Raw genomic sequence first — 22,270 nt, forward strand, 5'->3', positions numbered from 1 at the left:
CTGTGTTAAAAGGTGAACTGAGTGAGCTAATGAGGTGGGTGAGCAGGCAGAGGGGAGGTGAGGGGAGAAATCTTGACCAAATCAGGCCTGAAGCAATCAATGCCTGTTGAGTAAAAGGGCGGACAGAGGAGTCTGAGGTCTTCAGGTGGCAGATCTGCCATCTGCTGAACCTTTGGCTGGACTCTCCATTATTGACAGGTCGTACATTTGAGTTGGTGGTGCTTGATAGCCTGACGTCCTCACATAATCCAGTACTGCCGCTGGAGGGCTGCATATACTCGCTCAGCATATACTCGCTCCGCATATACTCCTGGATGTAAAAGGCATTCGTCAAACTCCTTAATTAGAAGTTTCGTGGTTGGATGCTGTGGATCCAGTACGATGGGATGGACCTCATCCAAGTTGGCATTTTGCAATCTCCGTAGCCTCCAACCCGGATAATGCTGTGTGTGAAATCCGATTCAGGGTCAAGGCTGGATAGCCGACTGTGGGATGACAGTGGTTTCTGTGCCCTGAGAGCAGCCACATCTTCAGGGAAGCTTTGGACTTGGCATTCTCTTAACAGTAGGGGCTCTGTGTCTTGATGACCAATGGACTGGTTATTGGCAGGGTCCATTGCTTGTCGTGTTGCTTCAACCAGCTCCTTCCATGTACTGAATCTGGTGGCATTGGGGGTGGTAGGGCCTGCATCTACTGCCGTTAAACAGCAGAAGGTAATACCCTTCAATTCAGATGAGCCTCCTGAAGGTGTGGAGTCAATCCACAGGGTAGTCTGGCGAAGGGTGAGTGTCAATTCCATCTTGATGAGCTTGGCTAGCTGAGCCCCAGCCAGTGCGGCGCAGAGTTCCAGGCGGGAGAGAGATTATTGCCTTCTTGGGGTAACCCTGAACCTGGCCATCACGAACAATGTGTGGATGATACCTTCCTTCAGTAATGTAAGGTAAGCCACTGCACCACAGGCCTGTCCTGACGCATCGCAGAACACGTGGAGGTCATATTCCAGGTCTGCATCGCCAACAGGAGCAGGTAGGTAGCAGCGTGGGATGGAGATTGTGTTGAGATGGTGCAGCTCATCCTCCCAGGCGCTCCAGGCATCTATAAAATCCAGAGGCAGGTCAGGGTCATCCCAGTCCCTTCTCTTAGACCATAGCTCATACTGGCGACCTTCCATGGTGCCTGAACAAACAGTTGAAGACCAGTCTTGGTTTACTGTTGTGGTGTACCAAGTGATGAGGGAGGTACCAAGACTCCTCTGACTGATCTACCTCCTCAGGCTCCAACTTGGTGACGTATCCTGTTAAGCTTGTCAATCTCTGCAGAATAGCTTTTTTGGACCTTTCTTGAGTCTTCTCTCTGTGCTCTTCAAGTTAGCTGTGATGGATTGGATAGAACCTTTCAGCTTGGGTGCATCCAACTTGTGCAGGAGGGGGTAGCGTAGCGCTGAACTCCCTCAATGTCAACCCGTTGAGTTTGGTTCTCAAGGAGGCTTACAACTTCTTGTTCCTCTCTGGAGTGGATGACTATCTTCTCGCTCCGATAAGGTAAGACATCGAGCTGCCACAATGTCTCTATGTTTCTGTAATGAAGTCTTCTGGACTGGTCACCAAAAGGAAAAGGCACTGATGCATGGATGGTTGGCTAGGATCACACCCCTCAGCACCTTGTAGAGCCCACCCGAGGGCAGTATGGATGGCTCTGTGGCAGTTATGAGGTGAACATGATCTGACCCTAGAAGCACCAGAGGTCGCATGTTGTGGAGGGGGAAACTTTCACAGATGAGCATGTTGTCTCTGGAGCTTCTTTTCTGGGTAGCTTTGCTCCGCCAAGTCTAGCTCTGAAGCAGTAAATGCACCCTGGACCTTAAAGCGTTTCCTTGTATTGTTCTTGGGGGAAATCTCAAAGGTGACCTTGGATCCACTGACTTGAGTAGTGTCAGGTCATACAGTTCTGAGGGCAAGGCTATCCTGCTCAGCAGCCAACTGGAGCTGCTGTACAGCAGTAGGTAGGATCATGGTCCGCTGAGCACCGTCATCCAAGACTGCACCTCTCGGAGGTGCCCGATGGAGGGTTGATTGACCTATCTTGAGCCACCACAGTCACTGCAGGGCTTCTTAAGGTTGCATGCCTCAGGTACATGAAAGTGGGCACACTTCAAGCAACGCTTTTCCTCCTTAATCCAGGTAACAAGATTCTTGGCTGATTGTTCTTTAACGCTGCGACAGCGAGTAATATTGTGTTCTTTACTGTTACAGAAAAGACGCTGCACCTTGGGTGGCTTCTTCGATGTGGACTGTATGAGTGAGACCTTGGGCTCTGTGGTCTCTGCACCATGGTAGTCTGTTATACCTTGACTTTTACTCTTGACTGGAGGCTTCTCCTTTCCACTGGTTGGGGGCGTCTCCTGTTGGTAGCGTTTTACTAACCGGCTGTGGCTCTGACTCCTCTCTGGTTAGGTAACCTCCTGCATTTGGCTCTAGTGGTGCATAATCTGGGACCTGTCTCTTAATACAAGGCTCCGTGTTATATGACTGGCTAATCTGCTCAGCGAGGGAACGGGGAGGATAGACTGGAGGTGTGCTGTGACAGGTCCCTGTGGTAGGTGGTCCTGGTGGAGACAGTGCACCCTCTCGATGTTGAGGGGCGTCATCTACCTCTTACTCTTTTACGTATGACGAGCTGTGCTCCATTAACTCCTGATGACGACGCTGATGTTTCTCATACTGAGCTAGTTTGCTGATCAGTTGAGCTATTGCAGCAGCCTCTTCTCTTTCCTATCCAGAGATGGACTTGGCTAGTCTCCTCAATGAATCCATACTCAGAGGATCAGCCTGATCCACTCCGGCTTCCTCCCACAGTCCAAAGACATGCTTGTAAGGTTAATTGGTGACTCTGTGAGTGCGAAAGGTTGTCTGTCTCCATGTGTCAGCCCTGTGATTGACTGACGACCAGTCCAGGGTGTACCCCGCCCTTCGCCCAATGACAGCTGGGATAGGCTCCAGCCCCCCGCGACACTGAACAGGATGAGCGGTATAGATAATGGATGGATGGATATTGGATGGATGGCTTGATTACGAAAGGAGAGCAGCTGTGTTATCAGCTGAACTGAGTGAGCTAATGATGGGTGAACAGGCAGGTGAGGTGAGGGGAGAATTACTGAGACCCAAACAAAGATCAAACTCTCAGAACAGGTGAACAGCATTTTATTATTGCTGTTTGGAAATGTCAAACAGATCAAATTTCCAAATACATAATGAAATTTCTAACCATGAACACAAAGATAAAAGGAACAGTTACTTGAGTGTATGTTATAAATAAAATCATAAAATGCAAACATGACATTAAAATGATTTGCCCTCAAGTCATCTTCTCACAATCTGTAATTTGCAGTTCGTCGCTGAGTAAAGATATGATTATTAAAAAGTGTTTCAGCTCAAATAAAAGGTCAAACTGATTAACAAAGGTCGAGATTTTTTGTGCAGTTTGGGTATTCTTCTTCTGACCCGTATCACTTAAAAATCTGCAATACCTTTGCTACATTTAATACAACGTATTGATACTATTTGTACAGTCCGCTGTAGCAGCCACAAACAACTGTTTAAGTGAGATATGCAATCTGTGATCTATGACCATAATCTATTTGAGAATTCATACGTATAAGAAGCATACAAAAACAGAGAAAAATGTTGAAACTTGAGGAAAAGTTTAGGAGTTGATAGAACGATATCTGACCCCCTCGTCCTCCTCATCATCCTCCTCCCCCTGGCTGAGCGGCTCTCTGTCCGACTCTCTCTCTGCCTGCTCTGACCTCTTGGTCGTCTTGTTCAGGGTCCCGCCCTGTAGAAGAAAGACAAGTATTAACTGAATGTACTGTATGTGGTGTAAACTCAGCTGACCCACAGAGCATATACATTATATAAAGAAGCAGTGTGTTGTATGTCTGACCTGTCTGTGGTCGACAACATTGAGCAGCACTGAGGTGACGATGCAGCTGATGGTGTTTGCCAACATGAAGATCATCATCCTCTGCCAGCGCCACAACGGGATCTTAGTTTCACTTCACAGGAGGAAACAGTGGAAGTGAGTAAAACTAAATCAGTGCACTGAGATCCTGATCTGGATTACTTCCTACCTTGACTTGGTGCCTAAAATCTGCCCAATAACCAGGTTGGACACCCCGACTCCAATCATCAGAATGGAGGCGGCCAGACCCATGGCCAATCCCAGGGTCGCCTGAGGAACCAAAAGGGGGATAGACGGCCACATGCTCGCCTGGAGTACAGCACAGAGAGTTTAAATGAAGACAGAAACATGATGAAGAATTTAACAGTATGGATTAATAAATCATAATCTGGAAAGTGTATCTATTTTCTCCTTTGGAACTAAACTCACAGTGGCAAAGGAGAAGGTGATGCCGAGCCAGATGGTGGAGACGAGAGGAGGGACGAAGGTGAAGGCGAGGAGTCCAAACACAGGCAGCGTGAGGACGGCACAGGCCACTGTGAAAACGCCCCGCAGGCCCACATAGTCCTGAAAAATACATTAGAGAATGTCACATGTTGCACTGACGTACCTACTTATTTTATATCGCTTCAAACTAAACAGGTTCATGTTACTGATACTCACTATGAGGATGCCCACGCCGGCTGAGAGAACTAGTGAGCTGTCATAAACTGCCCCTGCGATGTACGCCGCCTCCCTCTGACTGTACCCATCATACTTACCCTGAATGAATTTACTGAAGAGAGAAAATAGAGAAGCATGTTGCTGTTTAGGGTCACATCAATACAGTGCTTTATGTGAATAGGTAAGGTAAGGCAAGTTTATATAACACCTTTAAGACACAGGAAAGTGCTTTAAAGGGGTATAAAAAACAAAAATTAAGAAAACATTCAAATTGCAGTAAAAGCAAAGAAAGAGACATTAAAAACACAAAGCAAAATTTAGCCACAAGTTATGTATGTGCTTTATTAGAAAGCTGCAGTGAACAATCATGTTTGAGCCCTGATTTAAATGCACTGAAAGTTTAGGCAGGTCATCTGTATTTATGAGGCAAACTAAAGGCTTGGTTATTCTTAAAACACTCACTAAACCTGTCACAGATGAATGAATCATTCGTGACTTACAAGTAAATCAGATATGTATTAAGGTCCAAGACCATGTCATGCTTCATAGACAAGAAATAATTTAAGTAATATTTTAAAATACATCCTTGGATTCACAGGAAGCTGGTGCAGTGATTTAAGAATCAATGTAATGTGCTCCACTTTCTAAGTCAATGTGAGGACTCAGCAGCAGCTGTTTCATAGACTTTTCACTAAGGGACCATTACAAACACAGTACAGCACCCCTTCAGTGGCCTCTCAAAAGAGTTTGTGGTGACGCGAACAAGAGGGGCCATGCAGTATAGAGACTCCAGGGACCCCAAAGTAGCAGCAGCTGGCATTGATGTCCGCACAGGCAGAAAGTTGAGTGCTGCCAGAGTGTTGCAAGTGAAATGGAAAGGAATGGCGAAGACAGAAGGCCTTTGTTGGGACAGTGGCTAAAGTGCAATCAGGCCTGGGGTACTTTTCAAGCTGCCAGATTGGCAAAACAAGAGGAAAGGAGCGACAACATCTCCTCCAGGAAGAAGTGCGTGCAGGCATAGAGGTCGCACGAGTCAGCAAGATGGTGGTACTAAGTCAGCAAGGAGCCTGGAAAACACACTGCAGCAGAAGATCACTTGGTCAGATGTCTGGCGGACTGACATCTACCGTCAGATTCCTAGTCCAATCTGTCTATGACACCTTACCAAGTCCAGCAAACCTTCACACATGGGGCAAGAGTGAGACTCCTTCCTGCCCTCTGTGTGCTGGGAGAGGATCCCTTCAACATCTTCTCAGCAGCTGCCCCAAAGCCTTGGCCAATGGATGTTACCACTGACGCCACGACCAGGTCCAGAGAGAAAACCATCCCTTTCCTCAAGGCTGGAGAGAAGCCTCATTCTCTACCACAGGCAAGATCCAGCCGACTTTCCTCAGCCCCAGATTGGCAGCTGAGAGTGGCTATTAACAAGCAACTAAAGTTTCCAGATCACATTATATAGACAAGACTCTGCCCAGACCTGATCATCTTCTCAGATTCCACCAAGCAGGTGATCATGTGGGAGCTGACTGTGCCCTGGGAAGAACACATGGAGGAGGCTCATGTGAGGAAGCTTGCCAAATACCAGCAGCTGGTGGACTGGGGCAGAAACCTGTGAGCCAGTTGAAGTGGGCTGCGGGGATTTGCTGGGCACTCTATCTGCACGGCATTGACAAGACTGGGAGTAACCGGAGCTGCAAAGAGGGGGACCATACATACAATCACGGAAGCCGCAGAAAGAAGCCAAAAGGTGGATTTGGAATAAGAGGGCAAGCCCGTGGATTGTTGCTGCTGGGATGCAATCCGGGACTAGATCAACCCTGGATAGGTCACCTGAGCGAGGGGGTCTGATGTTGAAAGACCTGAAACCCCTGATAACCCCAGGAACATCACTGATGATGCATCCCAGCGCATCCTAGAGATCCTAGAGAGTATCTTACAACCATTGCCAAAACATTTGGTCCTTGGAGACGGATCAGTGTGGTCACCGTGGGATCAAATAAAGATGGATCAGCACAGCAATCCACGCCCTGCAGATGCCCGTCCCCTCTGAAAGACCCGGCCACCAGTCTGGATTATGCAGTCTCCCTTCCAGCACAGCAGCAGACTCCCCGTACTCCTCATCAAGCAGCTTACCCTTCAGAGCAGCAGTGGCCCTACTACAGCATGGAGAGATATGGCAGGACAACGCTTCTCAACCCTTCAATGCTAGATGTGGACTGGAGCGTAGTGCAAGGAGCAGGAGCTAGATGGTCACATCAGCCCGAGTATACAGATCCCTTGTTCTGCAGTACGCCTGCATCTCCTCGGCGGAGGCCTGCAACAGAGACATCACGTGAGGTCCTTGAAGGGCTTCACATGCTAATGGAAGATAATCAGAGGCTGCACATCAGAGATGGACATGCACAGGCTACTACCTGAATCACCACGGCTGCCGCTGACAGCCTTCCCCCTTCAACAAATGCCTGAGCCACTTCAGCAGCAGCCCTACCTAGAGCAACCCCTCTTACTCCCACCACCAGCGCAAGCTAGTGGTCAACCTCTGCCTCCAGGAGACAATGATAATTGGCCACTGCCGCCACCCCTGTAACAGATGACACCCGACTACAGACAAGCCATAGAGCACACCAGCAGCAGAGAAGCGGCCCCCTAGCAACAAGCAGCCAGAGAGGATGACATACTGCCCCTATTGTAGCAACACACTGCCCTTTCTCAACCAGTGTGCAAACTTTGCACAGCTTTGGTCACATGCACCAGTGTAAAGTGTAAAGGGAAACATCTGCAAGCTCTGCACAGCGTGAACATAAAACCTGAAGCTGATAATACATTCTGCCTCGTCAGCACAACTAATGACGTCCTGTACCTGGATGATCCTGGGTGCAGCCAGCTTCTACTCAAAATGAGTAGTGCTGCTGCACAACGGTCAACATACCTTAGAGATACATGCTATACTTGAGGATGGGTGGGAGCGAACTATTCTCCTCCCTGCAGCAGCACAGAGAATTAAGCTTACTAGTGAGCCAGAAGATCTGGTCCTCAGAACTGTAAGGCAGGAACTCAGGGTTCTGCATGGCACAGCTGTTTCTTTCTCCATCTCGCCAGCTGACCAGCTACAGAAGTCCTGAAAGATATTCAGAGCATTCACCGCTGATCAGCTGGGTCCTGCCGAGCACACATACCCCATAAAGGCCCTGCAGAGAAAGTACAAACACTTCAATGGCCTTCCTCTCCAGGCACTGAACAGAGTGCACCCCCTGCTGTTGATAGGGTCCAATTACCCCAATCTTATTACCCCAGTGGAGCCTGTGTGCCTGGTAGCACCAGGGGGGCCAACGGCAGTGAAGACGAGACTGGGCTGGACACTTCAGGGGCCAACAAAGCACATTAAGCAGCAGTCAACAGTACAACAGTGCCTGCACATCTCCACCCTCTAACCTACTGCTGAGCTCCTGCAGAGTGTAGAGACTGTGGCAGCTCGATGTCTTTCCCTACAGGAGTGAAAAGCTGGTCACACACTCCAGGCAGGATCAGAATCAGTCCACCTGCAAACCACACAAGTAAATGTTGATGGGATACAGCGGTACATCAACCCCCTCTTCAGTGTCAAGAACATACCACATCTTCAGGCACATAAGGAGGCTGTGTTAGCCAATCTCCGCAGCACAGAGAGGCGCCTGCTGCGAGACCCTCAGAGAGCAGGGCTATGCTGTGAAAGTATCAGAAGAGGAGGTGATGAAGACACAACGGAAAGAACAGGATTGTTTTTCAATGTTCCTACACATACAAAGGGGACAATCTTAATGAGCTGCTGCTGCCTGGCCCCTCCCTGAGCTTCAGTCTGATGGGTGTCCTGTTGTGCTTCAGATCGCTGTCACCAGCAATATCAAGTATTGGAGATTGTGATAATTAATGCTGGGACCACTACACAGGTAGTAATGAGGTGCACTACATGCGATACTATCCCACGTGAACAATGAAGGAATCTGTTTATAACTTACTTTGTGATGTACCCATTCACCGGATGACGTGTTCTGCAGCTGCGGCGCACTTTAGGTTACAGCTATAACTCCCATTCTCAGCTGTGCTAAACTAGGATCCCGGGAAGTCCAACAAAGTGCCTGATTGAAATTAACAACATAAAAAACCCAGTCTTATCAAATAACAGGGAATTTACAACATCATGGGTATGTTCCATCAGGTGCTGCTCCCTGAGGACAAATCCCTGCTTCGCTTCCTGTGGCAGGACCTGAAGACAGAGGAACCACCCAGCATCTACATGGCAGGTCCTGCCGTTTGGAACCACATGCAGCCCCTGCTGTGCCACTTTCGCGCTGTAGAAACATGTGTTTGACCACAGCCAGCCAGGCGAGGATGTTCAAGTGTCCATAGAACAGTCCTTCTATGTGGACAATTGCCTGCAGAGCCTCCCCTCTGTGGGAGAAACACAACACCTGGTGGACAAGTTGACATCACTGCTGGGTACAGGTGGATTTGAGCTACACCAGTGGGTCAGAAACACTCCTGAGGTCATTAGCAACCTGCCCAGAGAAGCCAGGTATGAGAGCAGCAGGTTGTGGCTCAATGAGACAGCCACCGACCCACAAGAGCTAACCCTGGGACTGGGGCTGGCTCTGCAATTCCAACACCCTGAGGTCTGAATACCGTATGCTGGATCGACCAACACCCACCATGCAAAATATATACAGAGTCCTGGCACACCTGTACAACCTCCTGGGATTCATCCTTCCCTTCACAATGTGGGCCAAGATCCTGGCACAGCAATTGTGGGACAAAAAAAGAGACTGGGATGACACGTCACTGCCTGAGGATCTGCTGCAGCCATGGCTGACGTGGGAGGAGTTTCAGCATCTCACAGATTTAACTGCCGTGCTGCCATGTGGGCCCTGAGATAGACACTTCAAACCTCCAGAAAGACTTGCACATCTTTGCTGATCATCAGAGAGGGCTTATGGCTCAGTGGCCTACCTACGTGCAGAGAGCCCACAGGGCCGTGTGGAAGTGTCTTTTCTGACTGCCAGATCCAGAGTGACCCCGAAGACACAGCAGTCAGGGCCGAGACTGGAACTGTGTGCTGCACTGGCAGCTGCCCAGCTAGCCACACTGCTGCAAAAGGAGCTGACTATGAACATCCGCGACGTCATCTTCTGGATAGACTCCACAACTGTCCTCACATGGCGCCAGTCAGACTCCTGTCAATACAAGGTTTACGTAGGAACACGAGTGGCCAAGATCCAGGAGCTGACTGACTGCCAGGGCCTGGAGGTATGTGGACTGAGTCAACAACCCAGCTGATGACCCTACGTGAGGGAAGAGACTACTGGAACTGTCTGGTAAAGAGCAGGTGAAGTCACGGCCTTGCCTGCCTGCAGCAGTCACCTGAATTCTGGCCCACACAACCAGCCACAGGAGAGACAGAGGATTCCGTTGAGCTGTGAAAACCTAGTGTCTGCTGCCTCACCATTACCGTCCAGACTTCTCTGCTGCCAGACACCAACCAGTTCTCCTCCTTCAGAACGCCGAGCCAGTCTTTCTGCTGAAGACTATCAGGAAGCAGAGAGAGGTCCTGAGACAAGAACAGCAGGATAGCTTCACTGAGGAGTTCAGTCTTCTGAGTGCCGGTAAGCCAGTATCTGTGACTGGAAGGCTGCTCGAGTATGACCAGACTGTGAGACTCAGCGGTGTTGGAGGAAGGCTTTGCCGCAGCGACCAGCTTGAGCCAGATGCCATCCACCCAGTAGTCCTGGACCCTCGGCATAAAGTGACCCAGCTCATCATCCAAGACCTAGACAAAGATCTTCGCCATCCAGGATCAGAGCACCTCTTTGCAGAGTTGTGTTGCAAATATTGGATTCTGCATGGCCGTGAAGCTGTGAAGCGCCACCAACACTCCTGCCTGGACTACCAGAGGTGGAGAGCCACTCCAGTTGTGCCCAGGAACTGTCGCAGTCCAGATTGAGGCTGCTAAAGCCCCCAGTTTTTCTCCATTGGCATGGATAGTTTCGGTCCATACTGTGAAGATTGGCCGTCACTACGAAAAGAGGTGGGGCATACTGCCTAACGACACGCGCAGTGCACCTGGAAGTTTTGTCAAGTAAGGACACAGACTCCTTCCTGAGAGGCAGAGAGGATGGCATACTGCCCCTGCCAGCAGAGCTCTGGTATGACCAGGGCAACACCTTTAAGGCTCTGCATCCCACACTCCAAGATCATCTGGCTAAACACCAGATCATGTGCATCACACTTTGGAGGGGTCTGGGAGAAAGAAGTGAGATCTGTTAAAGCTGCCCTGTACACCACCATCCAGACCCAGACTGTTCCAGAAGAGGTCCTGAGGACTGTACTGATTGAGGTAGAGGGTATTTTAAACTCTAAACCATTGGGTTATATGTCAACAGATGTGGCAGATGCAGGCAGTGCCGAACTAGCTGGCTTAGCAGCAGCCACTCAGAACTGCAGTATGCAGCTCCCCTCGCAGATGAAGAGGTCTGATGCTGAGTTGGTAATACAGTTCTGAAGAGTGTGCCAGGGTGAAAAGACGACAGTTTTTGTATTGATCTTGAGAGTGTTTGCTGTGCTCCATTCCCAGCTCCTTATTAGACTGTAACCACACACACACACACACACACACACACACACACACCTGCTCAATAAATATATAAAAGGAACATCTTGTCTGGTGTTAACAACCAGCAAAGTTAGACAGTCCTTTATTCACCATCACCAAAATAGTACATTCAAAAACATGTTTTATGTATCTTATTTAGACAGAAATATCTTCAGCTAAAGTCTGACGACGATATAGCCTCTGGGGACAACGGTGAATGTTGTTGAACGGAGGTCGGATCAATAATTTCTGATACATTCGAGGAAGTCGGGAAATCTAAACACTGAACGGCTTTCATAACACAGTTTGTTTGAACAGATTGTTTGCTGAACTTGCTGCAGATGTCTGTTTATAGAGATTAATAAGAAGCTAAGTGATTGACAGATAAATATTACTCGGACTTCAAGTGTACTACAAACGGAAACCAGAACACTTGCCATCCCTGAACTCCATGTCCCTGTGTCCCTTGTTTCAAACCAAATAGCTGTGTGTGTGTGTGTGTGTGTGTGTGTGTGTGTGTGTGTGTGTGTGTGTGTGTGTGTGTGTGTTTGTGTGTGTGTGTGTGTGTGTATGCTGATGGCTCTACCTGGCATCTGCGATGAACGGTACGATGACGTTGTAGAAGAACATGCTGGTGAAAGCCAGCAGCCAGTATCTGAGCGACAGGAGCTTCACATCCTGAATCCTCTACAAAAACACACTAACATATAATTTAGTTCACGTTATCACTTCAGTGCACACCCGAGCAAACAAACGAAACACACTGTTCATACCACTTTGTGGGACGCCTCCTGGATGGTGCCATCAAGACCGAGCTGCCTCATTCCAACCTTGTCCAGAGTGCTGACTAAAATGGCCGAAGTGAAGCCCAGCATGCACAAAATAGCACCTAGAAAACAAGGAACAATGAGCAATGTAGCAGGAGAAACGTCCCTAAACCTTCTTTTTAAAACGTTTTGTTATCATTCAGCAGTGTTGTGACCAAGTCATCTTTGCTCAAGTCCCAAGTAAGTCCCCAGTCATTTGGTCCAAGTCTTTTTTCTTGGCTAAGTCAAGTCACAGGTTATGTCAAGTCGAGTCCCAAATCAAGTCACTTTTTTTCCACCCAAGATACAGCACTCTAACCTGTAGTATCTGGTCTTCATAAAGAGAAAAGACAAGGTATTAGTAGCCCGTCTAATGATGATATTATTGGCTAATTTATATAACCTGTTCAAAAAGTATGACAGTGAATTGTATCTGTATTATAATTATTGATATTCAGTAAAATAAATGTAATCAAGCAAAAACAAATAGCTTATTTATTTAATATTCCCTCCCCATCACTTTTAAACAGTGAAATACTGACAGCTAGACTACAACGTCAAACACAAAACAAATAACCTAAATTGCGTTCAACCCAAAAAATATCCCCTTTTTAAAAGTGTTATTTAATTCGTTTTTTTTCCTTCACATATTTTTGAATCCAAAAGTGAGGACTCTTGGCACAGACGCAGCCATGATGATGGTCTGGTCTTACACCATTTTGAGTAGTAAGGAGTTAAACTGACGAGGCTTCTCTTTGGGGAAAAAACATCAGGTAGTGGGAGTCTTTGATGTTGCCTGTTGCCATAGTGGGGAGTTTGACTGACAGCCAGTCTTCCAATCATGACAATCACATACTGGGGAGCTTTTTGAGTCGTCCAATCATGATTCCCAGTTTGCGCTGCATACATACTTGATAGTTAGACAGAAACTTGACAACATTGAATTATATAATTTTCTATATTTAAAGTAGAGATGAAACGGCATTTCGAGAGTATCTAGCTTCCGTATCGTGACGTATTTCCGAGTGAAACAGGACATGCAGGCGGGTCATATCATTAGAGGGATTTGATTTGATCGTTGAGAAGTGGGCGGAGACAGACGTTCTCCACAGCGCAGTAGCTAGCTAACTGACCGAGCGTTCTTGGTGCTCTGCGGCTAAATGTTGCAGATTGATTGACAGGTGGATGGATATTATTGGTTGAAATTGGTTGGTCTGAGCTTACGTAAGCACATGTGATATTTTATTTTACAGGAAGAAAAAATGATCGGATTTTGATATAAGAATATGAAGAAATGGATTTTCTGTAATTTTTTTGGCCTATAGATGCACAGTAATACCGTGGATGTGATCTAAAAGGATTAAAATGAATTATTTTTCATTTCACCTCGACTTCAACAGCAAACATTCAAACTTATAGACACACACAAGTCATCCGAGTCATCATGCCTCAAGTCGAGTGTCAAGTCATTTATTTTTTGACAAGACAAGTCGCAAGTCATCAAAACAGTGACTCGAGTCCAAGTCACCATGACTCAAGTCCACATCTGTTATTCAAAATGCCTTAAACTTTGAGGTTTCCTTCCCCTCTTTACCTACCTCCCCAGAGCGTCCACTGCATGCCGTATTTCTCTTCAAACCTCTGGGTGAACAAGAAGTTCAGGACTGAACCGAGGCGAGAGAAAGCTAAGGTCACACTGAAAGCTAAAGCTAGCTCCTTCCCTTTGAACCAGAAGGCTGCGATGCGGCTCTGAACGACTGATAATGAAGATGAGAGAGTGATTAAGAAACATTCCTCTGGTTGGATTTAGCAAAGGATGTGTTCTTTGGAAAGAGGTCTTACTGAAGAGAGATCCGTTCCCTGATCCGAACAGCAGTCGGCCTGTGAGCATAAGAGGCAGCAGGTAGGGAGTTCCTTTAAAGTGTGAGCCCAGTGCAAAGAGCGAGGAGCCCAAAACACACAGGAAAGAGAAGAGAAATACTCCGACTGCAGAGAGGAGGAAAGGAGAATCAATTCACCACGAGGAACATTACATAAGTCACTTGTTTGGTTGTTGTTTTAACAGATTTAAAGATAAACTTACAGCGGTTTCCTAATTTATCAATCAGGAACCCAGCAAGGACCACAACCACTGCACTCCTACAGATATTAGAGAAGAACATTAATTGTAGCTCTTTTAATAGATCAGTGTGTTACAGCAGAGTCAGTGTGTGTGTTTGTGCACTTACGTCCAAGCATATATGGCATAGAGAAGGTTGTACTGCTGAGGGCTCATCCCCAATCCCTCCACACAGTCCACTGTCCCATTGATCACTGTAGCATTGGGACATGTCAGGTTCTGTCAGATGAGGGGGAGCCAGTGATTCAAGTTATAACGTACGCAGCAACAAATGGAGGAAAGTCTTTGGAATCACGACTCTTAACTACAATTTTAATGTTGGGTTATGTTGAGAAATCATTTTGAATCTGGTCTGCAGTGTTTCGTCTTTCTAACTTACCCCTTGGAACTGATCCTGCAAAACACTGGGGATGTCGAAGCAGAAGAAGGAGCCAAATGTGAGCAGGCAGTTGAAGAACAGCACCACAAAGCGGTAATATGCTGTGAACATAAAGAATGGCTCATTAGTTTTTCCTGGTGTGTTTAACTGAAGAATCTAGCACAACCGTCTGAAAAACAAACAGGAAAGAGAAACCGACACCACTGAACATATCATTATTTCAGCATGATGATTTATAGTTTAATATCTACAGAATATATAACCACAAAATATGTGAATACTTTGGCAATAACTTACACTAAAATGTCCCCTATTAATTATCAGCTTTAACATACTGCTTTTGAAAATATTAAACCAATATAAAAGCTTAAAGAACGCCTCCATGTAACAGAGTTAAAGTGCACTTTGTTATTGAGGTTTGTTTTCAATCTGTATTTGACAAGTTTAATTTTAGTCCATATTAGTCACCATCGCAAGATGGCAGCGCCTATCACAGGGGCTATTTTGGCACCAATTTCATACAGTGGGAGCAGATGGAGACGCGTTGTCCATCTATATATACAGTCATTGGTTTATACGATGTTTTATTGTGATGTTATGGGCGCCATTTGAGACACAGCGGCTTGCCTAGTGTCATGTGATAACGGTGCGCTGCAGAGTTTTCCGAGGGTAAAATCTTTCATTTTGCATGTTTAGGAGCCGAGGTTCAGAAACGAAGAACAGAAGGCATTAGATATCCAGCCACGTGTGCCTTTTTTACTTTGTCCAGTAGGTGTCATTGTTTTTCCTCTTGTGTACTGTTGCTCATGGTTTTGAGAATATTTACTGTTTACTGTGTTTTTCAGCCAATTTTGTGAGATCTTGGCAATTAATGTGCACAATAACTAACATATATACTTTCATGTTATTTGAATGTATGTCTATGCGTATGTTTATGTGTGTGCATGGCTGAGGGAGCTGAGGTGCAGATACGAAGAACAGAAGGCTTTAAAGATGTTGTATCGTCTTCTGCCGGAGCAAATAACTATTGGAGAACAGTCCATGAGTCCCCCCTCTCACATCCGTTACATCCATACCGTTTTTAAAGCATTTCTTACATATTAAAACACTCTGTTTTGTATAATAATTAATGTCAGTTAAAGATTTTATACAAATAACTTTAACTTCTCATTGTGCACAGTTAAGTCCAAACTGTGGTGGGAGAAGTACTTTTAATTTAACTTAAGTAACTGTAGTAATACAACAGTGTACAAATACTCTGTTACAAGTTAAAGCACTGCATTCAAAATCATACTTAACTAAAACTACATAATTATTAGTATCCAAATATAAAAGTTAGAAGCCTTAAAGTTCTTATAATGCAAAAACGTCATAATAATGTAGGCCTATATCGTATCCCTGAGTATAATTAGTGATGCATTCAAGTGTAAATTGGTACATCTAGCCTACATCAAATTCTTTATACACTGCCCGGAAGATTTATCTACTGTAAAAATCACGATGTATTAGCTCATATATTTCATATGATATTAATACATTTTATCTGCAAACAAACAAGTAACTAATGTCGTCAAATAAATGCAGTGGAGTAAAAAATAAAAAGTAGTGGAAATACTCAAGTTAAGAACAAGTACTTCAAAGTTGTACTAAAGTGCAGTACTTGAGTAAATGTAACATTCCTACACTGAGAAAATCACATTTTAATAGGGGACTTTGAAAATAAATCCTGGTTTTGAACACATATTATAACTCGGAGCGATGGGAAACCTCTTGTGAACCTTACTGGGAAAACAAACATGTTTTGTTAGAGGAGCTGGCTTCGTGTTTAGTAGCCTTCATAATACAGCGAATGTAATTTTTGATAGCAAACCATAAGTCAGTCACATGAGCTCTTTAAAGACACTTGACGTATAAAATGCTGACTTACTCATTCAGTGCAGAATTTGATGACTGAAGTCATTTTTGGAAGATAAAACTAAACTCAGACGTACCTTTCTCCGCCGGCTGCGTCATAGTGACAGTGACTGTACAGGAAAACTTTCAAATCACATCCTTGAGTGTTGTTTACATTAAGAGGCTGGTATAGCAGGCTGCGTTCAGGTTTGCCGCAGCTCTCCTCTTGCTTCTGTCCGCAGACCTCAGCTCTAAAACCACATGGATCGATCCTTTCTAACGCAACGACGCAGCCTGAAGTTTACAGATCTGTGCATGCAGCGAATCTGCATCGGCTTTGAGCGCCTCTGTGGTTTTTTTCCACCCCGAAAAAAAACTTTATTTAAGAACATTTCTAGTTGTTCATACGACACTATTTTCCCATGACAACGACGAGGAAAACGTGAAAATAAATATTTAGAGGGCAGAGAAAATAAATGTAAAATACAGACAATAAGTGACGTACTTTGTGTGCCTTAACATTAAATAGTGAGATATTTAATGAAATACATTTATTTGTCTTCTTTGATGTCCGATATATATTTTAAAAATGTCTCGTCACTTTCGAAATTTGGGTGGATATTATGACTTCAGTAAGTGAAGTGGTTTAAACATCCTTTTAAAATTAAATTAAGTAAAATTAATAAGGAATCTATTTGTGTTCAGATTTACATAAGTCACACCTTCAATGTAATCAAATAATTCAATTAAAATATCCTTGGGAACAAAAAGCAAATCAATTAAATACATGTTAAATCAAATTAATTTTGGATAACACTAATAAAAAATCTATTATGTAGCATTTACCTTCCTTCAGATTTCGAAGTTAGCCTCTTAAATCCCTACTTTTTCTTTCTTTATTACTACTTACCCATCTGCCTTATCTGTAAAGCACTTTGGGTCAACTCCTGGGATGTTTTTTACGTCCTACATAACCTTAGTGATTTAGATTGATTCAACTCGCACAGAAAATTAGGGGTATCAAAAGGAAGAAAAGAAGGCTGAATAAGGTTAAATTCATAACATTTAAGGGTAAAACAAAAGAAGACATTTTTTTTACCAATGGTACACCAGATAAAACAGTAAGACTAACTAAGCAAAAAAAATAAAAATAAAAAAATATTATGGATTAAGCCTTAGTAATGTTTATGTGGTGTTATGGAGCCTAGTCATTTAAATTTAAAGCCACTGTAGTAGTATTCACCACCACTTTCTGACTACACTGTAGTTTATTCATTGCAAACAAATGTGTAAAGAGCTCCACATACTGGCTATAATGTGTTAACAATTCTAGTAGAGTATGTAGAGGGAATTTTCTTTCTGTCACAGCCGTTAACTATTTATAGGATTGCCCTGCACAGTCTCTGGAACGGGAGGAATTCACAAAAACTGGCTTGATTACTAATGGGGAGCAGCTGTGTTAAAAGGTGAACTGAGTGAGCTAATGAGGTGGGTGAGCAGGCAGAGGGGAGGTGAGGGGAGAAATCTTGACCAAATCAGGCCCGAAGCAATCAATGCAGAAAGGAAAGGCCAAAGGTTCAGCAGATCTGCCATCTGCTGAACCTTTGGCTGGACTCTCCATTATTGACAGGTCGTACATTTGAGTTGGTGGTGCTTGATAGCCTGACGTCCTCACATAATCCAGTACTGCCGCTGGAGGGCTGCATATACTCGCTCAGCATATACTCGCTCCGCATATACTCCTGGATGTAAAAGGCATTCGTCAAACTCCTTAATTAGAAGCTTTGTGGTTGGATGCTGTGGATCCAGTACGATGGGATGGACCTCATCCAAGTTGGCATTTTGCAATCTCCGTAGCCTCCAACCCGGATAATGCTGTGTGTGAAATCCGATTCAGGGTCAAGGCTGGATAGCCGACTGTGGGATGACAGTGGTTTCTGTGCCCTGAGAGCAGCCACATCTTCAGGGAAGCTTTGGACTTGGCATTCTCTTAACAGTAGGGGCTCTGTGTCTTGATGACCAATGGACTGGTTATTGGCAGGGTCCATTGCTTGTCGTGTTGCTTCAACCAGCTCCTTCCATGTACTGAATCTGGTGGCATTGGGGGTGGTAGGGCCTGCATCTACTGCCGTTAAACAGCAGAAGGTAACACCCTTCAATTCAGATGAGCCTCCTGAAGGTGTGGAGTCAATCCACAGGGTAGTCTGGCGAAGGGTGAGTGTCAATTCCATCTTGATGAGCTTGGCTAGCTGAGCCCCAGCCAGTGCGGCGCAGAGTTCCAGGCGGGAGAGAGATTATTGCCTTCTTGGGGTAACCCTGAACCTGGCCATCACGAACGATGTGTGGATGATACCTTCCTTCAGTAATGTAAGGTAGGCCACTGCACCACAGGCCTGTCCTGACGCATCGCAGAACACGTGGAGGTCATATTCCAGGTCTGCATCGCCAACAGGAGCAGGTAGGTAGCAGCGTGGGATGGAGATTGTGCTGAGATGGTGCAGCTCATCCTCCCAGGCGCTCCAGGCATCTATAACATCCAGAGGCAGGTCAGGGTCATCCCAGTCCCTTCTCTTAGACCATAGCTCATACTGGCGACCTTCCATGGTGCCTGAACAAACAGCTGAAGACCAGTCTTGGTTTACTGTTGTGGTGTACCAAGTGATGAGGGAGGTACCAAGACTCCTCTGACTGATCTACCTCCTCAGGCTCCAACTTGGTGACGTATCCTGTTAAGCTTGTCAATCTCTGCAGAATAGCTTTTTTGGATCTTTCTTGAGTCTTCTCTCTGTGCTCTTCAAGTTAGCTGTGATGGATTGGATAGAACCTTTCAGCTTGGGTGCATCCAACTTGTGCAGGAGGGGGTAGCGTAGCACTGAACTCCCTCAATGTCAACCCGTTGAGTTTGGTTCTCAAGGAGGCTTACAACTTCTTGTTCCTCTCTGGAGTGGATGACCATCTTCTCGCTCCGATAAGGTAAGACATCGAGCTGCCACAATGTCTCTATGTTTCTGTAATGAGGTCTTCTGGACTGGTCACCAAAAGGAAAAGGCACTGATGCATGGATGGTTGGCTATGGATCAGACCCCTCAGCACCTTGTAGAGCCCACCCGAGGGCAGTATGGGTGGCTAAGGGGCCACCTGAACATGATCTGACCCTACAAGCACCAGAGGTTGCATGTTGTGGAGGGGGAAACTTTCGCAGATGAGCATGTTGTCTCTGGAGCTTCTTCTCTGGGTAGCTTTGCTCCACCAAGTCTAGCTCTGAAGCAGTAAATGCACCCTGGACCTTAAAGCGTTTCCTTGGATTGTTCTTGGGGGAAATCTCAAGGGGGCCTTGGATCCACTGACGTGAGTAGTGTCAGGTTGTACAGTTCTGAGGGCAAGGCTCTCCTGCTCTGCAGCCAACTGGAGCTGCTGTACAGCAAGAGGCATATTCATGGTCCACTGAGCACCGTCATCCAAGACTGCAAAGGTTTCCAATGACTTGGAGTTGCTGTGTAGTAGAACCGGCACAACCTTCAGAAGCACTTTGCCTGATGGGATGGAGGTGTCAGATAAATGGGACTCTCGGAGGTGCCTGATGGAGGGTTGATTGACCTATCTTGAGCCACCACAGTCACTGCGGGGCTTCTTTAGGTTGCATGCCTCAGGTACATGAAAGTGGGCACACAACGCTTTTCCTCCTTAATCCAGGTAACCAGATCCTTGGCTGGTTGTTCATTAACGCTGCGACAGCGAGTAATATTGTGTTCTTTACTGTTACGGAAAAGACGCTGCACCCTGGGTGGCTTCTTCGATGTGGACTGTATGAGTGAGACCTTGGGCTCTGTGGTCTCTCCACCATGGTAGTCTGTTATACTTTGACTTTTACTCTTGACTGGAGGCTTCTCCTTTCCACTGGTTGGGGGCGTCTCCTGTTGGTAGCGTTTTACTAACCGGCTGGACAGCTGCTGCAGTTAGCCTGGAGCCGTCCCGCAATGTCCTGCAGATTGTAGGGGTTGAAGCTGGTTGAGTTGAGCTTCCCCTGCAGCTGAAGCGACTCAATAAATCCATCCCTTAGATACCTCTGCAAAAATTAAGCTCTATACCTCAGGGTCCCTCCAAGGAAAGCAGCATGCTGACTAGGAGGTGAATCCGTAGGGAGAAGCTCTGGAAGCTAAGGGTTCATTTGCTTTTACACCAGGTGAGGTGAGGATCGCTGCTATTTTGCTTTGAGCCAGCTGGTGAGGCTGGCCATACTGCAGCTGTAGAGCCTGCATAGCGCCTGAGTACGGGTATGGATCGAGATGGCACGAATGACCTATCAGTTTGGCCTCGGGCAGTTTGAGGTGTTCCAGCAGTACATGGTATTTATATTTTTCAGTCAGTCCCAGGCGTGGTTTGAAGAGGTTATCAAAAGCCGGTTCAAGATTAGCAAAGTCCCTCTCATTGTCATATGTGAAGTCTGGAATGGTGGGCTGAGGTGCACCATACAATAGAGGGGGAGGCATGCCAAAGCCGGGTGGCGCTACAGGCTGGGCTGGCGGCAGTCGAGTAGGGGCGGCTAGCGTTGGACCAGTAACTGGTGGAGCAGGGAAGAGTGTTTGAGGCAGAGGAGCTTATGGAGTTATAGGAGCATAGTGAGAGGAAGCATAGCCCAATGAAACAGGCTGGCGCCTCGTGACAGCAGATTTAGCACAGGCAGATGGCTGTGAGGCAGTGGGCTGCGTTCGTGCAGGAATTGGAGCAATTAACAGCTGTTGTACTGGAGGCGTTGAGGTAGGAGAAGGATGAGATGGTCCCATTGGATGCGACTGTATTGGTTCTGGAATTACTGCACCAACTGAACACTGGTGAAGTGAGTGAGCTTCGTGGACGCTGGGGGGCTGTGGCTCTGACTCCTCTCTGGTTAGGTAACCTCCTGCATTTGGCTCTAGTGGTGCATAATCTGGGACCTGTCTCTTAATACAAGGCTCCGTGTTATATGACTGGCTCATCTGCTCAGCGATGGAACGGGGAGGATAGACTGGAGATGTGCTGTGACAGGTCCCTGTGGTAGGCGGTCCTGGTGGAGACGGTGCACCCTCTTGACGTTGAGGGGCGTCATCTACCTCTTACTCTTTTACGTATGACGAGCTGTGCTCCATTAACTCCTGATGACGACGCTGATGTTTCTCATACTGAGCTAGTTTGCTGATCAGTTGAGCTATTGCAGCAGCCTCTTCTCTTTCCTATCCAGAGATGGACTCGGCTAGTCTCCTCAATGAATCCATACTCAGAGGATCAGCCAGATCCACTCCGGCTTCCTCCCACAGTCCAAAGACATACTTGTAAGGTTAATTGGTGACTCTGTGAGTTCGAAAGGTTGTCTGTCTCCATGTGTCAGCCCTGTGTTTGACTGACGACCAGTCCAATGTGTTCCCCGCCCTTCGCACAATGACAGCTGGGATAGGCTCCAGCCCCCCGCGACACTGAACAGGATGAGCGGTATAGATAATGGATGGATGGATATTGGATGGATGGCTTGATTACGAAAGGAGAGCAGCTGTGTTATCAGCTGAACTGAGTGAGCTAATGATGGGTGAACAGGCAGGTGAGGTGAGGGGAGAATTACTGAGACCCAAACAAAGATCAAACTCTCAGAACAGGTGAACAGCATTTTATTATTGCTGTTTGGAAATGTCAAACAGATCAAATTTCCAAATACATAATGAAATTTCTAACCATGAACACAAAGATAACAGGAACAAACACTTGAGTGTATGTTATAAATAAAATCATAAAATGCAAACATGACATTAAAATGATTTGCCCTCAAGTCATCTTCTCACAATCTGTAATTTGCAGTT

General features: G+C 46.2%; 1 protein-coding gene across 1 annotated transcript; it reads right to left on the bottom strand.

Annotated features, from left to right (window-relative positions):
* Positions 1-3,702: 3,702 nt before the first annotated feature.
* On the bottom strand, positions 3,703-16,562 carry LOC138593952 (lysosomal dipeptide transporter MFSD1-like). Its single transcript, XM_069665037.1, has 13 exons — positions 16,541-16,562; positions 14,550-14,650; positions 14,280-14,389; positions 14,135-14,190; positions 13,894-14,037; positions 13,650-13,808; positions 12,019-12,134; positions 11,832-11,932; positions 4,624-4,735; positions 4,390-4,527; positions 4,130-4,269; positions 3,943-4,054; positions 3,703-3,834 (listed from the first exon to the last, which is right to left on the bottom strand). Exons 1-13 carry the CDS (start codon positions 16,560-16,562, stop codon positions 3,703-3,705), a joined length of 1,443 nt encoding a protein of 480 aa, XP_069521138.1.
* Positions 16,563-22,270: the final 5,708 nt, after the last annotated feature.

This window comes from Semicossyphus pulcher, unplaced genomic scaffold (genome assembly GCF_022749685.1).
Source record: "Semicossyphus pulcher isolate SPU_LCO1_2020_fin unplaced genomic scaffold, fSemPul1.0.p SCAF_16, whole genome shotgun sequence".
Lineage (NCBI taxonomy): Eukaryota > Metazoa > Chordata > Actinopteri > Labriformes > Labridae > Semicossyphus > Semicossyphus pulcher.

Coding starts and splice junctions, on each gene's coding strand:
- LOC138593952 (XM_069665037.1), bottom strand. CDS start 16,562: ATGACGCAGCCGGCGGAGAAAG. Junction 14,651..16,540: donor GACGCAGCCGGCGGAGAAAG/GTACGTCTGAGT, acceptor TTATGTTCACAG/CATATTACCGCTTTGTGGTG. Junction 14,038..14,134: donor TGATAAATTAGGAAACCGCT/GTAAGTTTATCT, acceptor TCCTCTCTGCAG/TCGGAGTATTTCTCTTCTCT.